This window comes from Aspergillus alliaceus, assembly GCF_009176365.1.
Source record: "Aspergillus alliaceus strain CBS 536.65 unplaced genomic scaffold BDW43scaffold_77, whole genome shotgun sequence".
Taxonomy (NCBI): Eukaryota; Fungi; Ascomycota; class Eurotiomycetes; order Eurotiales; family Aspergillaceae; genus Aspergillus; species Aspergillus alliaceus.
This window is the reverse complement of record NW_022474760.1, coordinates 19,720-39,821: the sequence shown is the minus strand read 5'-3', so window position 1 is coordinate 39,821 and position 20,102 is coordinate 19,720. Positions and strand designations below refer to the sequence as shown.

Sequence of the window (20,102 nt, the reverse complement as noted above, 5' to 3'; positions counted from 1 at the left end):
GGCCACCATTCCATGTAAGATCTATAAAAGGAAGCCATCCAGTTCTTCTGCCTGGTCAGGCGTGTATATTTCGGCCGACGTTTCCTAGGAAGGTTGAAGAATGAGTGAATATCAACGATATTGCGTTTTCTCTCATGATCTGAGATCTATGGAACGCCTCGGCAGACTAGGTGAGAACCTACATTAACGTTTCTATTATCAAACGCCGATTCTCCCCCTAATTCCATCATAGGCGAAGATACACTCGATACTTGGACTAGATGAAAAGGGTAATCATTTACAGACTTGTTTATGGGGATTGCCAGGACTGGGCCTGGTCGTTCCTATCGCGGGCTATACTTCTCCCTTCTAAGCAAGTGAGCTTGATAAAGTCGAATCCGGGGGGAACCACGGTACCCACCGACTGTTTCTCTCTCTCTCTCTCGTTCTCTCTTCCTGCACTCGCCGGCTTGTCGCTTGTACTCCGTGCAGATATCAATCATCCTTCCGATTAGCAGTCCTTCCCATCAGTACGTGTTCACGAATTTAGCAGGTTGCATAGTATTAGACGGAGAAAAGTCATAGTTGTGGACCCCTCACATCCTTCTCCGGATCCCAAGCAGGTTGTTAGTTCATCCGGAGTAAGGATGCTACTAGGAGTTGTACCCGCAAGCAAGCAATTGAAATTGGACACGTCAACCACATGACCAGGATTCATGCGGATGTGAAGGGATCAGGGTTGGCCTCTTGGAACTGTACACGATACCCGAACCTTCTAATGTTTGACTACGGCGACGGAGTGACGCCCAGTGGCAACGCACATCTTGTCGGGTTCGGCAAAGACGAGCGAGATGTATTTGTTCCCGAGCGAGACCCAGAAAACGCCATCGATGCCTTTCAAAATCAACATCCTGTGGAGGTGGAAAAGATGGTATAAGTTTCTGTCCTAGCAATTGTCCAAGAAAATCATTTACTAATACACATACATAACAGGGGTTTCACAATCGGAACACCAATCCCTAGTCTCAGGACAGGCCCGCCTGGTGACCACCAGAGTTCATACCCAAATCTCAGGACGAGCTGCAGGGCTGTCACGATCATGTTTTCTTTGCCTCTGCAGACTGGGCTCATGGGTGGCGAGCATCTATCGATGGAGCTTCAGAACAAAGATCCCAAGCAGCGCTGCAGATTACAGACGAGCTAAAGAGGTCTTGCAAGAAGCCAGTCAAGGCAAAAAACTAATGGGTTTGCATCATATAGCCTGTCTATCGTTCTTTTATATAGCCTGAGAGTTCATGAAAGTTTTAGAGCCAATCAAGCACATAGGACACCAATGTCTTCTCATAGAAACGTAGAAAAATAACTCCGCGAAGAAACCCTTCATATGATGTCCTCCTCAACTGTTCAAACCACGACACAACCAGGAGCTAATTTCCCTGAAACTGTTGGGTTTGAGGTAGTCTCCATAAGATTTCTACGATACTCCAAGGAAACGCCCCACTGATAAGATGATAAGCGCGGCTATTACAAAGCCCAATCTGGCTAGCCGATACTGCACGGACCGGCAAATCACCCACTCATCACCTGATCTTCGTGGGACATGGCTGCTGGCTATTTTACCGGAATAGGCAACCGGGGTCAGGGGCCGGGGAATTGTCGGACTATCTTTGACGTAAGTTACCCTCAACACCGTAACCAACTTCAAGGATTGGACCCGTTATATCCTGACCTAACCCGTGGAGTTCTTGAAATTTAGAGTTCTAAGTATACGACCGCCTAACATAACACCTGTTCAGTTGTCTGCAACTTATATATTGGGCAACTTCATTTCGTGTTACCCCTCCAAAGAGCTCAAGCCCTACTTTTCTTGTATCTATAATCCAGAAGACTATCTTTCCCCGATCCAACCAGACGCAATGGCAGCCACAGAGAAGCGCCCGGAGATTATCGAGTTGGCACGGGGTTTGGAGGGTGTGCCCATGTGCGAACAGTATGAATGCATGATCTCCGGAATGATGTACGTTTGATCCTAATTCCCTCTCAATATATAATCACTGCTGGATAACTAATCTGACCACAGGTACAACCCAAACACACCTAAGCTATTAGAAGCACGCCATCGGTGTCGGGGCCTGACAACGGATTACAACGATCTAGACACCAAGTCAGTCTCATACGACAAAATCGCAGACGAGCGTCTGGAGCGACTCCGCAAGCTCGTCGGCAGCGTGGGAGACGGCACCTTTGTAGAACCTCCTTTCAGGCCCGATTACGGATGTAATACGGTTATCGGAAAGGATTGCTTCATCAACTGGGGGTAAGTCCACGATTCCGCACTACAATTTTGTCTTTCTTTTTTCTTTTCTTTTTTCCTTTCCTTTTTTTTTATGTCCAAAATAAAGCTGACAAATACAACCAATCAGCCTGACCGTCCTAGACACTAGTCTAGTAGTGATCGGGGACCGGGTACAAATCGGGACCAATACTAGTATCTTTACTGCGGGCCACGATACCAGTGTGCTTTCGCGTCGGAAGTTTGTCGAGTTCGGTCATCCTGTCTTCATTGAGGATGATTGCTGGATTGGAGGTAATGTGGTGATTCTTCCTGGTGTTCGTATTGGAAAGGGGTCAACCATTGGTGCTGGGTCAATTGTGACTAAGGACATTCCGCCCTATTCGGTTGCGGTTGGCATTCCTTGCCAGGTGAAGAAGACTATCCCTACAGTTGAGGAAGAGGAGAACGACCCTACTAACCCTTACCGGAACTTGGTGCGGGAAGATAGAGAGTGATAGAATTCTTTGTTAGATCGACACGAATAGATGATTGATTTGTCCGGATTGCAGTTATCATCTGCAAGGGACGTACGACAGGGGCCTCGCAGTTCTATACTAAGTTGGTGACATTCAGGAAGTAGATTGTAAGATTTTAGCATTTCCCTCTGGGAAAACTGAAGCCGAAAACTCTCGGTGTATTGAACAAGAATCCTCGAGATATACGCTATGCTGAATGGACTACATATAATACAGGATATTGCAGGAGACTTGAAAGGATCCGTCACTGCAGCCTGTAATCGGAGCTGTTTGAGCCCAGTTTGGCTTCTATTCAGTCATGTTAACCAATAATGCTCAGGGGATAAATAAGCTTATAGCAATAGAATAGCAACAGGGGCCAACGTGGTAAATGTCGTCTAACTAGACGTAGCGAGTCGGTAATTAGTGCTTAGTTATTAGTGTGTGCTACGATGTACGTTCGAGGTGTTTATAATTGGATAGTGTGCTGTGCCGCCATATCTTTCATTTATATCGAACACTGACTTAGATAAAAGCAAACCTGCTCCGTATATAAACGGTCTCATCAAGTTAACTGAGTAATACTACTGGTTTTACCCTTCTTATTCAAAGGTAGGGCAAAAAACAACCTGGGAGGTGCGGGAACCTGTGGTCATACGTATATTTATTTCGTTACTTCGTTGAGTTATGTGCCCAGTACTTGCCACGAAAACGATGTAGAGGCTGCTATAAATGCTTTCGTCTTTTACGATTTTCCATTTTTTACATGGGTATTCGAATTTACTAGAATGGGAGAAAACGACGCTTAGGCCACCAATTCTGAGATTGCCTACGTAAGCTTCGACTGAGAAGTATTTCAAGAAAACAATAGTGTCGTTAAAAGGAGTTTTTAATAACGAATAATTCTAAGGGTATTGTTCTAGTTGGTTACGACATAATAACATCTTACTTCTTGGCCGCATCTTTCATCTCGCCCCGTTCCCGCACCAGAGCAGCCATGTCCCGACCAATATCGGTCCCAAGGTTCTCATAACCAGCAATAACACCGTCTCGGTCCCCCTTGCTCGATTCCTGGCTCATCTTATACTTGCCGCCGATATCCTCAATGATGATCTCAATACCGATGATGCTCTTCTTCATCATATCGATATACCGGTCCGGCGCATCGGTCACTTTCCACGATTCCGGCTTATCTCCCTGTCCGGTATAGCCCATGATTGATGTTTCGCAAAGTTCGGAAAGATCATGAATCTGCTTGGAGAGGTATTCCGAGGTCTCGGGCGCCGAGCTGTCATGGTAGATCGTAGCCTTGCCATGGACCTGAACCGCAGCATAGTTCCAGGTAGGGACCACTTTGGCGGTGGTGGGTTTGGTCTCGGCGTAAAACTTGGGAGTCACATAATGGTTCGTCGTCGTGGTGAACAGAACCTGGACTTCTTGTTGCAGCGGGGAGGCGGATGGTAGACCAGCCTCGTTCAGAGCATCGATCATAGTCTTGCTGTGAGGGTTTGCCCTGGCCATATGGCCACGCAGCTTTCCTTTTACTGGCGCATTGGGGTCGTCGGAGATGATGTCCAGTACCCAGGGAATGTGACTTGACTGTAAGAAGTGCTGTGTAGTGGAGGGAATGGCGGTGGTGACCACGCCTAGGGGACTGTTTTGGATCAGCTCAAAAAGAGCTTTGATCGATGTCTCTGCGTGAATTGCACGGAGATACATGGCGTCTTGTTTGATAATAGTGATTGAATTAGGTAAATAAAGAATGAACGAATAATTAAGGCCTAACAAGGCTGAGATTGTGGTTAGGTTGCTCAGAAAGTACTGAGGGGTTCCAGACATATTTATATATTCTATGGCGTGGTGAGTCATCACCCGACACACTCAAATAGCAATCTGATCCGAACTTTTAGCATTTAAGCATGAAAAACTTTTATACGTAAATCGAGGGGTATCGGGATCTCCGAGTGAGAAATGATCGTTTTCTGATTGGCGCATGGGGCCGAGCTACAGTCAACGGTGGGCCACAGGGCGTGACATAGTAAGAGGTCAATCATGTAAAGAAGTTTAGGCATTTCGTCAAAATTTCTTCCTTGTGTGCCACTGAGCGCTTAGAACAGAAGTTGCAGGTAGAAAGCTGGACTCAAATGTATGGCCAGAGCTTCGAAGGTATCACGGGACTAGCGTGTCCCTTTTGGGAAGTTGACGGTAGTGGGGCTGAAATCTCTCATTTGGCCAATAGGAGATTATAATCTCTACCTGAAGTATGCCGTTTCGAGGAAAGAAATGGGGAGCCACTACTCTTGGTGGTTCCCTATAAATTGGAAGATATTCTCAAGATTGAGCTTTAAAATTTATCATTGCCTCTTCCCAGGCTTTTGCCTTCTAGAAACTCACTCCACTCTGTGCAACCTGGCAGTCCCTACGTCACAGAATGTCCCCTTCAAACGATACTCATCGCTCCACGCGAGCATTGCATGCCGATGACCCTCTGAACCTCGTCACTGACGTTGCCCCTCCGATACACTTGTCGACAACATTCAGATTCCCGAGCGACCCCAATGACCTGCTACCTTCCGTCGATCCCGTGGTACGCTATCCGGCCCTCATTTAAAAGTTGTATCAGGAAGTTGAATTAACTCTTGTCCTAGGATGAGTTTAACGGGAAGAACTACGTATACTCCCGCGAGTTTGCTCCGAACGCAACTCGCTTTGAAGCCGTTCTTTCTTCGCTAATTGGCGGTAATGCAGTCTGCTACGCAACTGGGCTAGCTTCTCTGACTGCTGCCTTGGTGCTGCTGAACCCCCGCCGCATCTCGGTTGGCGAAGGTTACCATGGTAGCCATGAAGTGATCGGTGTTCTCTCACGCCTGTCTGGCCTTCAGAAACTGGACCTTCATTGCCCTGCAGAGAGCTTAGAAAAAGGAGATGTGATACTGCTTGAAACTCCTATAAATCCGCTGGGCACAGCTTACAGCATCGAGCAATTTGCCCAGAAGGCTCATTCTAGAGGTGCTTACCTCATTGTCGATAGCACCTTCGCGCCGCCAAGCTTGCAAGATCCGTTTCAGTGGGGCGCGGACATTGTGATGCATTCCGGCTCCAAGTATTTTGGCGGTCACAGTGACATGCTCTGTGGTGTGCTTGCCACAAAACGACAGGACTGGACGAAGAAACTTTATGAGGATAGACTTGCGTTTGGAAGTGTCATCGGCAACTTGGAAGCTTGGCTTGGTCTTCGAAGTCTGCGCACACTGGAAGTTCGTGTGGAGCGCGCAAGTCAGACGACTGAAAAATTGATCTCATGGCTGAATGAGGGTCTGAACGCTCAAAGTCCAGCTCCAGGGAGCGAGGAGCAGACCATACAAACCGTCCTTCAGAAGATCCACCATGCCAGCTTGCAGGATGAGCCTTGGGTTCGGGAGCAGATGCCCAATGGTTTCGGTCCTGTATTCTCAATTGTGCTCCAGAGCGAGGATTTTGCGCGAGTCCTGCCAAGTAAATTGCACTTTTTCCAGCATGCAACTAGCCTCGGTGGTGTCGAGTCCTTGATTGAATGGAGAGCATTGTCTGACTCTAGAGTTGACCGGAAGCTCTTGCGAGTTAGTGTTGGATTGGAGAATTGGAAGGACTTGAAGAATGACTTGCTCCAAGCATTCAAATCCATTCTGCCGCACGCTTGATTTATTGTTTCGAAGCCTTTCTGCTGTATATATTGATATTTTGTTCCATGAAATTTTAACGACAATTTTGTAGTAGTGTTTACTCAATGCTTGTCTCCACCTGGATCGATTGATCCTATAAGGCTTGTGCACAAAGGGCCAACATCGGGAACCTTAATCGATACTAACTTCGCGCAGGACAGCTAGTCTAGCGTAAGCTTTCAGCATAGACCGCAAGTCTAATCTAATAACTTTAAGCCTTCAATATGCTGGAGGATCCATCTTTATTATCGCAGCGTGTCATGTGACTGGAGACAGGAGTCGAGAAACTTGCCTGAAGAGGTTAGCGGTCCTGCGACGATCCAGCAGTGATTTCATCACATGGCAACCACAAAACTTTAACCCAACGTCTTGAGTCAGTTATTCCACAGTACTTGTTCGATGCATCACCTTGTCCCGAAGTGGGACTTAGATCTTTATAGGCCTTGTCCAACTGTACTTTACAGTATGTCTGTCCCTGGAGCTAGCTGGCACTAGCCCCTCAATGGAGCCGGCATCACGTTATCCATATTCTTGTGTTCCTTTGCATTGAAATGCACAATGTACGACCCTTGCTATACATGCCGGCGTAGGCGCATCCAATGTGACCAATCACAGACCCCTTGCAAGAAGTGTTTGAAAGCCGGGCTAGAATGCTACGATAAGAGACCACTCAGATGGGTCAAAGGCGTCGCGATTCGAGGCAAACTGCAGGGCTTAACAGTTAAAGATGCCTCGGCTACTTCCGCAGCCTTGGCAGCTTTGGATCGAGTACCAAGGAAAAAGTGTACTAAAGGAGTATTATCCTCTGCTTTGGTGGGAAGTAGTCATAATGGTGAGGCGTTCATACCACATTGCCCTGATCTGTGCGGTTGTTAACTCCCGGGGGTTCATGTTCCTATCCTATTTGGGACATCTCGTTGATCTGACTCTATACTAACTGGGACCCTTCGCATCGTTTAGGTACACACAGGAATAAGTTGGACCTCTCGTTACCTTTGGATTCTGGTCTTATCATGAACTTGGACCGCACGTCTAGGTACTACCTTGACTATTGTGAGTAGATTAACTTTTAGTTCACATATACTGGTGGTCGAACGTTCGACAGTTCCTAATGTAAACGTACAGATAATGAACAGATATGCAAACTTTTCATTGTATATGATAGCGAGGAGAATCCGTTTAGACGGCTAATATCCCTGGCTTTGGACAATCCAGTCCTACTGAAGGCGGCTCTCGCCCTCGCGGCGCGTCACAGGGCCAACTCGGGATGCCCCTTCGATAACCCTGCAGTGGAGGCTTCCACCGACCGCATACAAATCCATCGAGAGGCCCTCGTCTTCAAACACCAAGCTATACAGGGGCTCACACGCGCGTTGAATGACCCGGCAGTCTCCGGAAAGGACACCACAGTGGCTTCAATTTTCCTCCTTATATTCTTAGATCTCCTCGAGTCCGGAAGCGACAAATGGAACTTCCACCTTGAAGGTGCTAAGAAATTGATTACACATGGCCAACTACATGAGTTACAACATGGAACATCTCAGGATCCTGGACGGACTGTGCAGGAAATACGAACGTTTATTATCAAACAGATCCACCTGTAGGTGTCTTGACCCATTGAGTAGGTAAGGCGATATACGTATCAGCTAACTGCGTTTCTAATCGCAGCATTGAGACTCTTGGGGCTACCTTTGTACGTCCCAAATTACTATCTGGCTGCACTTCCCTAGATCAACCAGACAGCTTGCTTGATGAAACTGTTGAACAATCCTTTCTCGGATGTCCTGAGTATTTGTTACATGCTATCCAATGTCTCTCCGCCTACAGAGACACTATTGCTGAGTCTCAGCGACAGACTCCTACAACCAGCGCCACACATATGCAGGATATAGCAAGCGTGCTCGAACTAATACGGAAATTCGACTGTTACACATGGGCCTCGAGTCTTCCGGAGTCACACAAGTCTTCGTCACGAAACCTCGGCAACCTTTGCCGATTGGCGCAGTCATACAAATTGGGGGCTCTCATATACGGTCAGCGGGTCCTGGATTCTCTTCTTATTACGGTTACCCCACAAGACGAACCCGTATCTGAGTTAATCGGCGTTATAGATGCGTTAAGGGATGACGGGAGCTTGTTGAAATGTGTCCTTTGGCCTATTTTTGTTGCCGGTCTTGAATGCCGTTCGCAACCCCAGCGAGACTTTCTAATCAGTTCCTTAGAGAATTTCTGGATAGACACGAATTGCTTAAACGTCGTCAATGCAGCCAAGGCCTTGCAGTCATATTGGCAGAAAACAGACAAGGAAGATACGTCACCTACGCAATGGATTTTCGACATCGGTGATCTTGATCATGATTGGCTGTTTATATAAGGATATCCGGACTCTTTATTGTATATTGCAAGTCCTCCTTATTAAAATGACATTTTATCAATATGTTCCATTATGCTTCCACTGCCTATTTGGTTCGTGGCATGAGGGGCCTTTATAGCATGGGGTTGGACCTTTGTCACGATGGCAAATAGATAGAGCATCGTTATCCTAGCCCTTATCCTTTATTAATATAAGTTCAAACTATTTTATATACACTAGTATGTGTGATATACAATGGGACTTCCTTTGTTTTCTGCTCAAGCCGGGTTTCCTTCCGTACCCGCGTTTTAGGGGTCGTGAATGTCATCTGTGTTATCGGGAGATCTAGGGTGAGGGATCCCGAGTAGAACTCTAATGCCGGCACGGCGTATAAAGTGGAGCTGGGGCCTTCTCTAGCCGCATCAAAGCAAGTGTATGGAAGTTTATTTACCTCTATTCAATTAATTGGCGTGGCTATCTCTCTATTTTCTTTCATTTAGTTACTCCCCTTTCGCTAATTTGTTTCCCCTATCTTCCTCTAATCTCTCTTGTGAACTCAGGAAGAATACCTACCTACTTTGTACAGGAAAATTCTCACATGAAATTGTGATGTTCCTTGAATAAAAGGTTACCCGGTCCCATCTTGGTATAATAGTACCCCTTGCTATAGATAAATCTAATACAATAGGGATATCACACAGCCGAGCGCTTTAATTGGCTAGCGGGTAGAAGACCAGGTCGAACGGCATCAATGGTTTTCCCCGCCCGAACACTCCTCCCGTAGTCGCGATGAATCTCTCAACAGCGCCCAAGCCATCCTTGTTCAGACTTCGATGTGCGTTCCTTAGAGATACTATGAAGAGCTCTCGTGAGTGAGGAGACATTGTATACGCGGGTATACTGTGGACCTAACACATGACACGACGTTGAGCTCATATACACAGTCATACACAGAGAGCGCTTTTTCACCTCACAACATGTCGTCTCTCGAAAAGGGCGGGCGTTTTCGATCGCCACCTGCACCAGTCGTTGAGGTGGTATCGACGGGGGCAGTGAACATTATCCAAATCGATTATACTATTTCACTTGATGCTGTTCTGGGTGTGGGCTCTAAACCTCTTTTGCAATTCTACAATATGTTGACCGTTCCTTATTGCATCGTTAGGGGGCTTTGACTGCTGTTCATTCTTATGCATTGACAGATTCACTGAGATATACACACCGCTTGGAACCTGGGCCGCAGAGTCTATATTCTAAGATCAGATTCGGGTCAAATTTTACCCCGCTACTGGGGCGTTGGGTAAGTGAAACAATAATGGATTTGAATCCTACAGCTGGAGGGACCAAACCGGGAGGAGTCCTACAACCTGCTTTTAATGTCTTCAGCAATTGATTGACTACATTCCCCTGATTGGTACCCCGGCATGCTACCTACTACTACTAATGGGCTCGGAGATGGGAGGACTTTCTCGGCTTTTCTACAGCAGAAAGACGTACTGCTGCACGTGCCAACCTGCCCACCCCGCAAGCCACTAGACCACATCCAGTTAAGAAGAGTATAACAAAAGTCAGCCACGATGATTGGCTATACTGGATTCACGTTATCGGAGTCTGACTGACGATCTCTGACAAAAGATCCACTTTGTCATCCCCCAAGGTGTCAACCTCAAGTCTCTCCTCCATGTATTCCAAAACGTATTCCCAGTGCCCACAGAGGGAGAACATATCATGTCGGCGTCAATTACCCGTACGAGAACGGGGTGCTGGTCTTGTCGTTCGCGAAGAGTGAAATGCGACGGTAAGGGTCTGCCTCATAATTCTTGCTGACGACTCCGTGCTTACCTCGAGACTGCGTGTAGAAACACGCCCTGTTTGCTCTCGTTGTGCTAGGTCCAGTATCTTGTGCGATTATAGTGTACGTCTCACGTGGCATGAAGAATCGCTATCAAAAGGCGTCTGTCACGGTCGAGCTGGGGTGTGGTCGAAGAAGGGAAACAGCCGCAGCTCAAGCCGGGCATCGTATACACTACCGACACCACCAACATCTCCTAGTGGGGATACAGCTCACCAAACGCGACGGAGTGGACGGCCAAAAGCCCCGATAGTGTTCTTAAATACGACGATGCGTGATCTAGAATTATATTTTGATTTCGAACGTTCGTTGATGAGCGAAACAGACAACGGGTCTAGCGCGGTCGCAGTAGCTTACTCAACTTCGAACGCTTTTCTCAGTGAAGCCCTCCAAAGCCGAGCTATGTCACTCTCGCTGGTACGTCCATCTACCGGACCAGCCGAGTTTCGGGTGTTAGAGTACGACTCATCTTTGATGTCCTACTATGAGACAGTAATTTGCAGTTCATCGACCCTGCTTGATAATGCCCGACATAACCCATACCGTTCCGTGATTCTTCCTATGGCTATGGTATCTGACGGCCTATACCATGCGACCCTGGCTATCTCTGCTCAAACGCTACGTCTGTCGGACCCAAAATATCGTTTCGCCGCCCTTAAACACGGCCAAAAGGCCATCCAGGCTTTGATTCGCATATTGAAACGAGGCATAAATAGTGAAGCCGATATGGATGAGCTTCTTGGGCTGGCCTTGATGCTGTGCTGGTATGAGATCACGGACGGATGTCGGCCTTCTTGGGTGACACACCTTAACGGCATCCGTGCCATCAGTGCTCGGTGTCGAAAGCCTTCGCCTTTGGGAGCCGAATCATCTCGTAGCAGCCATCTTCGTCAGTTCTTCAATCGGTACTTTGCATTCCATCTGGTGCTAGCTCGGACTGCTTTCAGAATTGATGCCGACGTGGCCTCCAGCAAGGACTTTTTGCTTACATATCCAGACCCACCTACGAATCTAGTAAGAAAGATCTACGAGCCCTCCTTAAACAATGCATTAGTCCGAGGAAGCCTAGGCTCAAGGGAGTCAAATATTTCGGAGACAGAAGATCTTCAACAACTAGCGGCTACCTCCACAGGGTTTCTCGCTGTCACCATGCCATTGGACGAGCTAGACGTGATCGACCCCTATATGGGGTTCAGCAATTCTCTCCTTCTCCTCATTAATGAAATTGCTGAGCTGGCCTGGCGGAGTCCACCGAAGGGTCTAGATGACTGTGCGGAATCTCTCAGGGCCAAGGCTTTCCATATTAAAGAATCGTTAGAGAAACTGCGCCAGCGGCTTCCAGTGCAGCTGGAATTGGCCTCCGCAAGTGGGCACATTAAAAATGATGACCCGAGTAGAGATCTGGTTACAGAGTTCGTAATCATTGCCGAAGCAAATCGCCTTGGTGCATTACTCTTCCTACATGAGATTTGTTCGAATCGTTTTAGATTCGAAGGATCCTATTACCCCTCAGAGATCCACGACGAGTGCGATCAAAACACGATTCTTCCGCGATTTCCGGATGAGGACAGAAACAACTACATCCGTGTCATCCTCGACCTGATCGAACACAATCTACCTTGGATTATTCGCACTGCAGCACTACCACTCTGGCCATTGTTCCTTGCTGGCTGTTGCTCCGTTACTGAGGAAGACCGAATGACTGTGATGACTATTTTTGAGGAATCCGAGCAAATGAAGCGGTTTGGGGTATGTACACAGCCAACGAGATAAGTCAGTTGGACCTTGCTAACTATTACCCACAGAATATAAGACCGGCACGAGAAGTGGTGGAAATGGTTTGGCGTCAATATGACCTCGGTGTCCAGGATGATAGAAAAAGGCGTAAGGCGGCAGCTGTTGCTACGGGGCGCCCAGTTGAAAGGAGCAGGCAGTCCGAGCGTTTCGTGTGGGAGCGAGCCATGAAGATGCTAGGCGGGTGGAAGCTCAGTTTAGCATGAATCTGCCGTCGAGTAACCCATCGACTTACGAAGAGAAAACTTATAGATGACCTAGAATAGATTTGCACATAGATTCAGTATCATCGGGTGGCAGGTCGTGGCCTACTACTGTACATAGCAATGAAGCATATATCCCATGAGAGTGGGCTCTAGTCCTTATCCTGACATTCTTGCCATAATTTTTAGCATACAGAGCTCACCTAGGTCTGTACCAAGGGTTAGGCAACAACCCTCAGTGGCTGTACCATGGTGCATTTTTGGCTACGGACCGAACCTTAACGGCAGGAGGTCCATTTAAGCGCGCTGCGGATCGGCGGCCCGCAAAGACCCATCATTCTATATCATCAAGAACTAACGGTGGATCTCAATCCTTCCTCTCCTTAGTATGGTATCCACTCATCTAGTCCTGAGCTTCAATAGAAAATTATAAAATTAAATCTTAGTTCGGGATGAATCATGATCCCTGTCAACAATACTTACAGGCATACTATCTTCATCCCCCTTACTCAAGTACTTATCTGCAACAGGCCAATACAGATACCATCTACAACACCCTCCTCACTAACTACCACCGCAACAGACAAACAGAAACCCAAGTCACCCCTCCCTCAAAGGTGAATACCTTTCCATAACCTCCGTCAACCAATAATACTCACTACTAAAGTTCGGACTAATCGCCTGATCCCCAGACATATTACTCCAAGCCAACATCCTTATTCTCCTCAAAGAACTCCAACAACTTCCAAATAACCTCGGCACAGGCGTCGTTCGGCCCGCCCCCAAACTTCGTCCACATGGCCTTCGCCCCATGACTCTGCAGCGTACTCGTAGAGGTCTTAAGTATAGGCCAGAACAAAGCCCCACGAGAGACAATTCTTCGTCCCACCATTCAGGATGTCGAAGTATTAATGCAGGTCAAAGAGAACTTGCTCTTGGGCGCTGAATCTAGGAGCGGGAGGAGGGCGAGTGCGGAGCGAAGTTCCCAGGATAGAACTGTTACGGCGTAGGGTCCTGCGATGAGGATTTTGTGGGAGGGGGCTTGGGCAAGGACTGCTGTGATGGCTTTTTTCATGGTTGAGGCCACATACTATATTGTTTTCTTTTGCTAGAGGGCTAGCGTTTTTAAGAAGGTTGGTTTTGTTAGAGGGTTGGTCTTGTTAAAGGGTTGGTTTTGTTAGGGGTTGGGCGTTGGGGTAGTGGGCTTACGTTCGTTCATTAGTTCGAAGATCATGTTTTGTCCTTGTAATGGGAGGCGAGCTTTATCCAGAGGTTGACGAAGTGGTCGTCTGTTACTTTCTGGGGCGCGCCGGGGAGGTTGAGGAGGGTTTGGCCGATTACAGCGCAATAGTATCGGGCGTAGCTGTGCTGTTGGGGAGGGGGTGTTAGTAGTTGGATGAGAGTATTTGAGTTATGTGAGGGAATGTATGTACAATGTCCGAGATGACGGTGCTACCGTTTCCTGTGATGGTGTTGACGAGGTTGTCGAGACCTGCTAGTGTGGTTCCGTTTAGTGGCCCGTTGCATCCATCTTGGATGTGACCCCATGCGACGGGGAGTCGGATCAGGTTGAACCCGAGGTCTCTCCATCCGAAGTACACCCCCAAGAAGGGGGGTATCGAAATACGGTTAGCTGGTCTGATTGCCGCCACAGGAGGTGGAGGTGAACTCGGTATATGCCGTTCCGAGAAGACTTGCATCGGCCGCGAGGCCGATTAGGCTGGTCCTACCCCCGCCAGATGTTCAATAGGTCTACTTAGATTGGGTTAGGGCTTGGGGTTGCTCACCCTGCCAAAGTCAATTGCATTAACAGTACTAATGTCAAGAACACTGAAGATCACTAGCCGTGCGCTGATCTTCATCCCGCCGAAGAGTGTCTAGAATTATGGCTTGCAACCTGTTCTGCATTGGTGGTGATGCTGGAACGATCCTGCACACTATATAGATGGGGCTGGGATGGTGGAGCCGGGGTCGACCCCGCAGATGGAAATTATCAATTGTAACGCTCGCCAACATGTGTTAGTTAATCTGATAAACCATTAGGTAAGTTGATGAAACCCTGGGGTGAGCGTAAGAAAATGGCATCAAACCCTTTAGATTCGAGTACGCAGTTTATGTAGTAGCAACTTACGCTCTTAAATTTACGGCAGGTCAGTCGAAAATAATGTATCCTGACATATACCTTGAGCCCTAAATAAGTTAACCTGTCCTACTCACTTCCTTATTGGAAGTGACTTGTTCTCTGTTCCACGGGAGGGATCGGCAGACCCTAGGATTGAGCTAGCACTCATAGCTTAGTATTCTGTGAAGGTCCTGATGCAACCTTACATATAGTCTATGCGTAATTCAGCTAACATACATCAAATCTGCAACATTGCGTCCAGTATGTAGTTGAAATGCATAACTTATCTAGAGTGAAAACATTTAGGCAACGGAAGGTTAAATATGTTGATTTCCCATAATGTACACTCATATTTTCTATTTTGTATCATGATGATAAGTATGTACAATTTCCCCGTGGTCTGGACAGTATTTCCTTCACTGTATAGCCAATCTAGGAATGCCATCTATTTTTGCAATGAACTCATCGTCTGCTATGCAGCAAACCCTAACCTTGCCAAATTGAGCAATGCAGTGACCTTCCTATCCGGGTTAGCGCAATAGCTCTATCCGGTGAGAATTCAAGAACAACAAACAACAACAACTACTACTACTACTAATACAATACTAATACTTGATTAATGAACCACTCTGTGTTGTTTTACTGGCTAAAATGTCTGTTACTACGCTGCGACTGATGTTTAAGCATTCCTCATCAATATTGTCGACATGCGTAGTGCCATTCATAAACCCCGCTTTTCTCAGACGACGAGCCCTCTCCACAACTTGTGTTCCCCGCCAGTCTGAGGGACACTCTGAGCTATTTGAGTATACGTCTGGGAGATGGATGTTTGTAAATCCCCATAAGCTATATTTTATGTAATATGCAATAGGTCTGATTGTGCGATACTTGGCTATGCAAAGCTACAATGAAGCTAGGAGACTCGCAGAACGACGGCGTGTTTTCAACGTGTCTGAACTAAAGCGCCTGGCCGCGGAGTCGATTAATCAAGGCGTGAATGATGTTGCCCGCGTTGAAAAGCTTGAGGAAGGAGGTTTCAACCGGATTTTCTTACTCACTATGAACGACGGTTTCCAACTTATTGTCCGTATCCCTTATCCCTTTACAGAGCCGAAATACCTCGTTGTAGCAAGTGAAGTTGCTACTTTGGACTACCTTCATCTACATGATATACCCGTGCCCAGGGTATATGGCTACTCAGCCACGTCAGATAATGCAGCAGGGACCGAATACATTTTTATTGAATATATCCGTGGACGGAGCTTGGGTGATTTATGGTTCGATCTATCCGAGAGTGACTGTTCCACAATTATCAACAATATTGTTGAGCTCGAGACTCGTCTATTTGATATACGATTCCCTGCCAGTGGAAGCCTTTATTATACAAAGGATCTGCGCCCTGGCGTTGATCGACCACCTGTACGGATTGAAGATCTGCCAAGCGATGGCCGCTTTTGTATCGGTCCTGATACTGCTCTACAATTATGGTTTGGCAAAAGACGTGAGCTCCAAGTAGACCGTGGTCCGTGTATGTTATCTTTATCATCTATTGATAACCCTACTATCTCAAGGTTTACATTTCGTGCGTGAAGAGATCCACTGATTCGTAGTAGATGAGACCCCAGTGGCGGCTCTGACCGCAGGCGCCAAAAAGGAGCTTGCCTATTTGGCAAGGTTTGGCAAACCACTGCAACCTATCCAACCGATATATCGAGAGCTGTACGATTATCAGAAGAGATCACACCTGGATCATATGAGGAATTTGGAAGACTATCTACGTGTTGCGCCTCAACTAGTGCCGAAGAATCCTGAGTTTCTTTCATGGCCCACCATAAGGCATCCAGACCTGCAGCCAAATAACATATTAGTCTCTGAAGGTCTTAAGATTACCGGCCTAATTGATTGGCAACATTGCTCTATTCTCCCGCTCTTTCTGCAGTGTGGGTTTCCCGACAGTATACAGAACTACGGCGACGACGTTTCCGAAACGTTAGACACGCCAAGGTTACCAGATAATTTCGAAGAGCTCAATGAGAGCAACCGATCTGAGCAGCTTGAAATCCTTCGACGACGTCATGTTCATTACCTTTACGCCATGTATACTCCAACGTTGAACCCACTTCATGGCCTGGCCTTATCTCAAGATTTAAGCGTTCTAAAGCGCAAACTCTTCTGCCACGCAAGTGAACCGTGGAAAGGAGACAATGTGTCGTTAAAAGCGGATTTGATTCATTTGGCGCAGAATTGGGGCAAACTATCAAGCTCGTCGTCGAGCACCAATGCGAGTGTTTGCCCAATATCATATCCCAACGATGAAGCGAGCGAGTGCTTGGACCTTAATGCCGAGCAAATTGAATCCGATGAACAGCTACAAATATGCAGAAACTACATTGGCGTTGGGCCAGATGGGTGGTTACCCTCGGATCAATATGAGTTTTCCAAGCAACGTGAGAGAAAATTGAAGGATATTGCGCTCGAGGGAGCTGAATCTGACGAGGATCGAGCTAAGGTCGTCGAAAATTGGATTTTCAATGATTTCGATGAGGATCTATATACATAGCCTCTTATACATCAAGATAGCGACTTTACTCACATCACCACTTTCAATTATTAGTGTGTTGTACCGTCGCTCTAAATGCAGGGCTGTTTAGGACACTCCACCTTTGCTGTGAGTATCAAGATAGGTCATCGGATAAGGCTGTTCGACAGAGAGTCCAAGGTCGGCTGCTAGAGTATTGGTTCAGGATTATCAAGTTCTACTATAAGCTTGACAATATTAGAAGCCTCTCACGACAGATGTTGGTCCCTAGTTCCCCTATGACTATTAATCCTGACTGCAAGCCAAAATTACATAAAGCTTTGAATAGATTTGACTTCGCTCGTTATATTTTAATGTACAATTAGCACGTCTTCCATCCCGTTGATTGCAATAGAATGGTTATTAACGTATTGTATAGATAGCATCAAACAATTTCATTCCGTCCGCTCCCAAATCCCCTCCCACTTCCCCCATCCCAAAACCCTCCCTTCAATCATGTTCACAATCTCCTCCTTGTTCAAACCCTTTGCACCCAATCCATCCCCATTGACCTTCCCCCCAAGCGCCACAACCTGAAAAGAATACCGATGCGGCCCATGCCCCAACAACCCCCTAGGCGGCATATAAACTGTCCCCTTCCGATTAACCCCATACCTAAACCCACCCTTCATCGCACCCTCAACGACCTCAAAGTCCTCACCGACCACCCTCGTCTTCCATGGAGGAATACCATAGTACAACCCATGCACCACAGGCTCCGCAAGCGGCGCATCCGGGTCCTCAACGACGAGAAGATATTCGGTGACGTCCGATTGAGCCGGCCACGATAATGTAGGGAAGACGACTTTATCAAAGACACTGTATTCTTTTGGAATCGGGGATCCTGAGGGCCCGATATCGCAGTCCAGTGGAATGGTAGGAGTGGGGTGGTTGGCGAAAGGAGATGTCTTGTGGAATAGACCTGCATCGTGACCTCTTCTGTTTTGAAAAATGTAGGCCACGGTTCGTTCGACTAGGTCTGCCATGTTTCTAGTTATTATCATGGCGGTTGCAAGATTTGAGATGGTGGTTGATGGTATATGGGTTAATGTTTGGTGTTGGTTGGATGGATTGTCCGTTAACCTCAGATTAAGTAGCCGTTTCCGGTCCGGAACCGGGTATCGTTCGGTGATTTTGCTTATTGTCTACGGTTGGCGGTTCTTTCTCTCGCTGTGCAGTTCAGTATGATGAGATAGGCAGATTTATCTTGGACATTTGATAAGGACGGTCGATTTTTATTTCCTTTTTCTATCGTCATGGTTTATCTGCAATTGGGGCTTGGTTGGTCATGTGATACTAGCAACTGGACCATTGCAACGAACAATAACGAAAATCATAAAACCAGAGATAATATTAAGGTGGAAAGAATCTCTACAGTCCTGGAGACATTCATACAGTGTCTGTGCTTCTGAAGTGCTAGTATTCAATCCTCTAAATCAACGACATGCGGTGCATGCATACATTAAGGCTCCTAGGAAAACAAAACATTCCTTCAATCCATTCGATCACCCTATCCAGCCGGCCTTAGACTGACCAAGTCGCTTTAACTCCATCCTTTTCCCTCTCCAAAAACTCCCTAAACGTCCCCAAAGGCAGCCCCCAAGCCCTCACATTCTCCAAGTCCACATACTGCGCCATATCGCGCGCCAACAACTGACCTCCAATAAACGGGTTCTGTGCCGCCTGCTTCTCAACCTCCTTCTGCGACAAGAACGCCACCTTCAGCTCCCTTCCCGTTGCCCGGGACAACGCCTCTGTCACATCTTGTACATGAAGAAACTCCGACGCAATCTCAATCTCCTTGCCATGGAATCTAACCGGATCCAAAATAGCCGCTGCCCCAAAGGCCCCAATATTATTGGGATCCACCATGGGTAGCTGCGTCTCAGGTAACAAGGCCGTCGTCCAGACGCCAGTTTCTACAAAACCAGGGTACATTCGAACGAGCGGCTGTAGGTAATTCGACATGAAGTTTCCAGGGCGCAGGATGGTCCAGTACTCGAATCCGTATGTGCGGACCTTTTTCTCGATGGCTTGTTTGTTGAGGAGGAAACTTGCTACTATTGTATTGGGGTCCCAGTGCTTCATTCGTTGGGGCTCATTTACGGAGAAGCCGCTGGAGTAGATGACGTGGTTGACACCGGCTGCTTTGGCGGCGGATAGGATGTTTTCCGCTTGTTGCATTTCTGTATTGGGGCCCTGGAGATTGGGCATTAGGTTGAGGAAGACCGCGGTGCAGCCCTTCATGCTTTGTTTGATGATCTCGGGGTTGTCGAAGGTTCCTTGCGTGAGGGATACCCCGCGGGATTGGAGGCTTTGGGATGCTGGAGTATCTATGTTACGTGTGATGGCGTGGACTTTGGCGCCATGTTTGAGGAGATGGTTGGTGACGGCGCCGCCTTGTGTGCCGGTGGCGCCGCAGACGAAGAATGTGGAGGACATTGTTTTGGTTTGGGGGGGAAATTCGTATTGAATGTTTGAGTTTTGGAAAAGCGAGGACGTGAAGGCTAATTTGATATCCTGAGGTTTGTATCCGACGTTAAAGGGGGTCGGGTGTTATATAAGGCTCCGAACAAGATCAATATCACCACCTCTTCTGATCTCCACCAGCGGAGTTCCACTCCATCCGCAACCCTAACCCATGCGCATCGTCTCTTATTGGTCCATGTCAAGCTTAGCTTGCGGAATTCCGCCATAAAGCCCCACATCATCCGCTACTAAGCAGATATT

At 47.3% G+C, this 20,102-nt stretch overlaps 9 protein-coding genes across 9 annotated transcripts; 5 read left to right on the top strand and 4 right to left on the bottom strand.

Annotated features, from left to right (window-relative positions):
- The first annotated feature begins 1,688 nt into the window (after positions 1-1,688).
- On the top strand, positions 1,689-2,424 carry BDW43DRAFT_293255 (maltose acetyltransferase-domain-containing protein). Its single transcript, XM_032043806.1, has 2 exons — positions 1,689-1,996; positions 2,060-2,424. The coding sequence occupies exons 1-2, from the start codon at positions 1,896-1,898 to the stop codon at positions 2,298-2,300; spliced, it is 342 nt and encodes a 113-aa protein (XP_031894567.1). The 5' UTR covers positions 1,689-1,895; the 3' UTR covers positions 2,301-2,424.
- A 1,010-nt stretch (positions 2,425-3,434) lies between these two features.
- On the bottom strand, positions 3,435-4,952 carry BDW43DRAFT_293253 (FMN-binding negative transcriptional regulator). The gene has a single exon (XM_032043805.1). The coding sequence runs from the start codon at positions 4,636-4,638 to the stop codon at positions 3,715-3,717; it is 924 nt and encodes a 307-aa protein (XP_031894566.1). The 5' UTR covers positions 4,639-4,952; the 3' UTR covers positions 3,435-3,714.
- A 122-nt stretch (positions 4,953-5,074) lies between these two features.
- BDW43DRAFT_237480 (putative transsulfuration enzyme family protein) lies at positions 5,075-6,532 on the top strand. Its single transcript, XM_032039619.1, has 2 exons — positions 5,075-5,356; positions 5,418-6,532. The coding sequence occupies exons 1-2, from the start codon at positions 5,201-5,203 to the stop codon at positions 6,447-6,449; spliced, it is 1,188 nt and encodes a 395-aa protein (XP_031894565.1). The 5' UTR covers positions 5,075-5,200; the 3' UTR covers positions 6,450-6,532.
- Positions 6,533-6,838: 306 nt separating this feature from the next.
- On the top strand, positions 6,839-9,013 carry BDW43DRAFT_293237 (Zn(II)2Cys6 transcription factor). The gene is made up of 4 exons (XM_032043804.1): positions 6,839-7,302; positions 7,431-7,523; positions 7,596-8,070; positions 8,139-9,013. The coding sequence occupies exons 1-4, from the start codon at positions 7,029-7,031 to the stop codon at positions 8,842-8,844; spliced, it is 1,548 nt and encodes a 515-aa protein (XP_031894564.1). The 5' UTR covers positions 6,839-7,028; the 3' UTR covers positions 8,845-9,013.
- A 2,064-nt stretch (positions 9,014-11,077) lies between these two features.
- Positions 11,078-12,675, top strand: BDW43DRAFT_304378 (fungal specific transcription factor domain-containing protein; the record flags this gene model as incomplete). The annotated part of the gene is made up of 2 exons (XM_032045590.1): positions 11,078-12,424; positions 12,481-12,675. 2 exons carry the CDS (start codon positions 11,078-11,080, stop codon positions 12,673-12,675), a joined length of 1,542 nt encoding a protein of 513 aa, XP_031894563.1.
- A 1,227-nt stretch (positions 12,676-13,902) lies between these two features.
- BDW43DRAFT_316526 (glycoside hydrolase superfamily) lies at positions 13,903-14,372 on the bottom strand (the record flags this gene model as incomplete). Its single annotated transcript, XM_032048316.1, has 2 exons — positions 13,903-14,040; positions 14,106-14,372. 2 exons carry the CDS (start codon positions 14,370-14,372, stop codon positions 13,903-13,905), a joined length of 405 nt encoding a protein of 134 aa, XP_031894562.1.
- A 1,049-nt stretch (positions 14,373-15,421) lies between these two features.
- Positions 15,422-17,608, top strand: BDW43DRAFT_323520 (phosphotransferase family protein). The gene is made up of 3 exons (XM_032049759.1): positions 15,422-15,621; positions 15,697-16,322; positions 16,408-17,608. Exons 1-3 carry the CDS (start codon positions 15,446-15,448, stop codon positions 17,352-17,354), a joined length of 1,749 nt encoding a protein of 582 aa, XP_031894561.1. The 5' UTR covers positions 15,422-15,445; the 3' UTR covers positions 17,355-17,608.
- Positions 17,609-17,767: 159 nt separating this feature from the next.
- Positions 17,768-18,358, bottom strand: BDW43DRAFT_304376 (YbhB/YbcL family Raf kinase inhibitor-like protein; the record flags this gene model as incomplete). The annotated part of the gene is made up of 1 exon (XM_032045589.1): positions 17,768-18,358. One exon carries the CDS (start codon positions 18,356-18,358, stop codon positions 17,768-17,770), a length of 591 nt encoding a protein of 196 aa, XP_031894560.1.
- A 318-nt stretch (positions 18,359-18,676) lies between these two features.
- BDW43DRAFT_237355 (NmrA/HSCARG family protein) lies at positions 18,677-19,883 on the bottom strand. Its single transcript, XM_032039618.1, has one exon. The coding sequence runs from the start codon at positions 19,812-19,814 to the stop codon at positions 18,897-18,899; it is 918 nt and encodes a 305-aa protein (XP_031894559.1). The 5' UTR covers positions 19,815-19,883; the 3' UTR covers positions 18,677-18,896.
- Positions 19,884-20,102: the final 219 nt, after the last annotated feature.

What these genes read in the sequence shown, in the direction of transcription:
- BDW43DRAFT_237480 (XM_032039619.1), top strand. Translation starts at nt 5,201, where the DNA reads ATGTCCCCTTCAAACGATACTCATCGCTCCACGCGAGCATTGCATGCC. An exon ending in TACCTTCCGTCGATCCCGTG is followed by an intron (nt 5,357 to 5,417) that starts GTACGCTATCCG and finishes CTCTTGTCCTAG; the next exon opens with GATGAGTTTAACGGGAAGAA.
- BDW43DRAFT_237355 (XM_032039618.1), bottom strand. Translation starts at nt 19,814, where the DNA reads ATGTCCTCCACATTCTTCGTCTGCGGCGCCACCGGCACACAAGGCGGC.
- BDW43DRAFT_293253 (XM_032043805.1), bottom strand. Translation starts at nt 4,638, where the DNA reads ATGACTCACCACGCCATAGAATATATAAATATGTCTGGAACCCCTCAG.
- BDW43DRAFT_293237 (XM_032043804.1), top strand. Translation starts at nt 7,029, where the DNA reads ATGTACGACCCTTGCTATACATGCCGGCGTAGGCGCATCCAATGTGAC. An exon ending in GGTGGGAAGTAGTCATAATG is followed by an intron (nt 7,303 to 7,430) that starts GTGAGGCGTTCA and finishes CGCATCGTTTAG; the next exon opens with GTACACACAGGAATAAGTTG. An exon ending in TAGGTACTACCTTGACTATT is followed by an intron (nt 7,524 to 7,595) that starts GTGAGTAGATTA and finishes GTAAACGTACAG; the next exon opens with ATAATGAACAGATATGCAAA.
- BDW43DRAFT_293255 (XM_032043806.1), top strand. Translation starts at nt 1,896, where the DNA reads ATGGCAGCCACAGAGAAGCGCCCGGAGATTATCGAGTTGGCACGGGGT. An exon ending in TGCATGATCTCCGGAATGAT is followed by an intron (nt 1,997 to 2,059) that starts GTACGTTTGATC and finishes ATCTGACCACAG; the next exon opens with GTACAACCCAAACACACCTA.
- BDW43DRAFT_323520 (XM_032049759.1), top strand. Translation starts at nt 15,446, where the DNA reads ATGTCTGTTACTACGCTGCGACTGATGTTTAAGCATTCCTCATCAATA. An exon ending in TATACGTCTGGGAGATGGAT is followed by an intron (nt 15,622 to 15,696) that starts GTTTGTAAATCC and finishes GGCTATGCAAAG; the next exon opens with CTACAATGAAGCTAGGAGAC. An exon ending in CCAAGTAGACCGTGGTCCGT is followed by an intron (nt 16,323 to 16,407) that starts GTATGTTATCTT and finishes GATTCGTAGTAG; the next exon opens with ATGAGACCCCAGTGGCGGCT.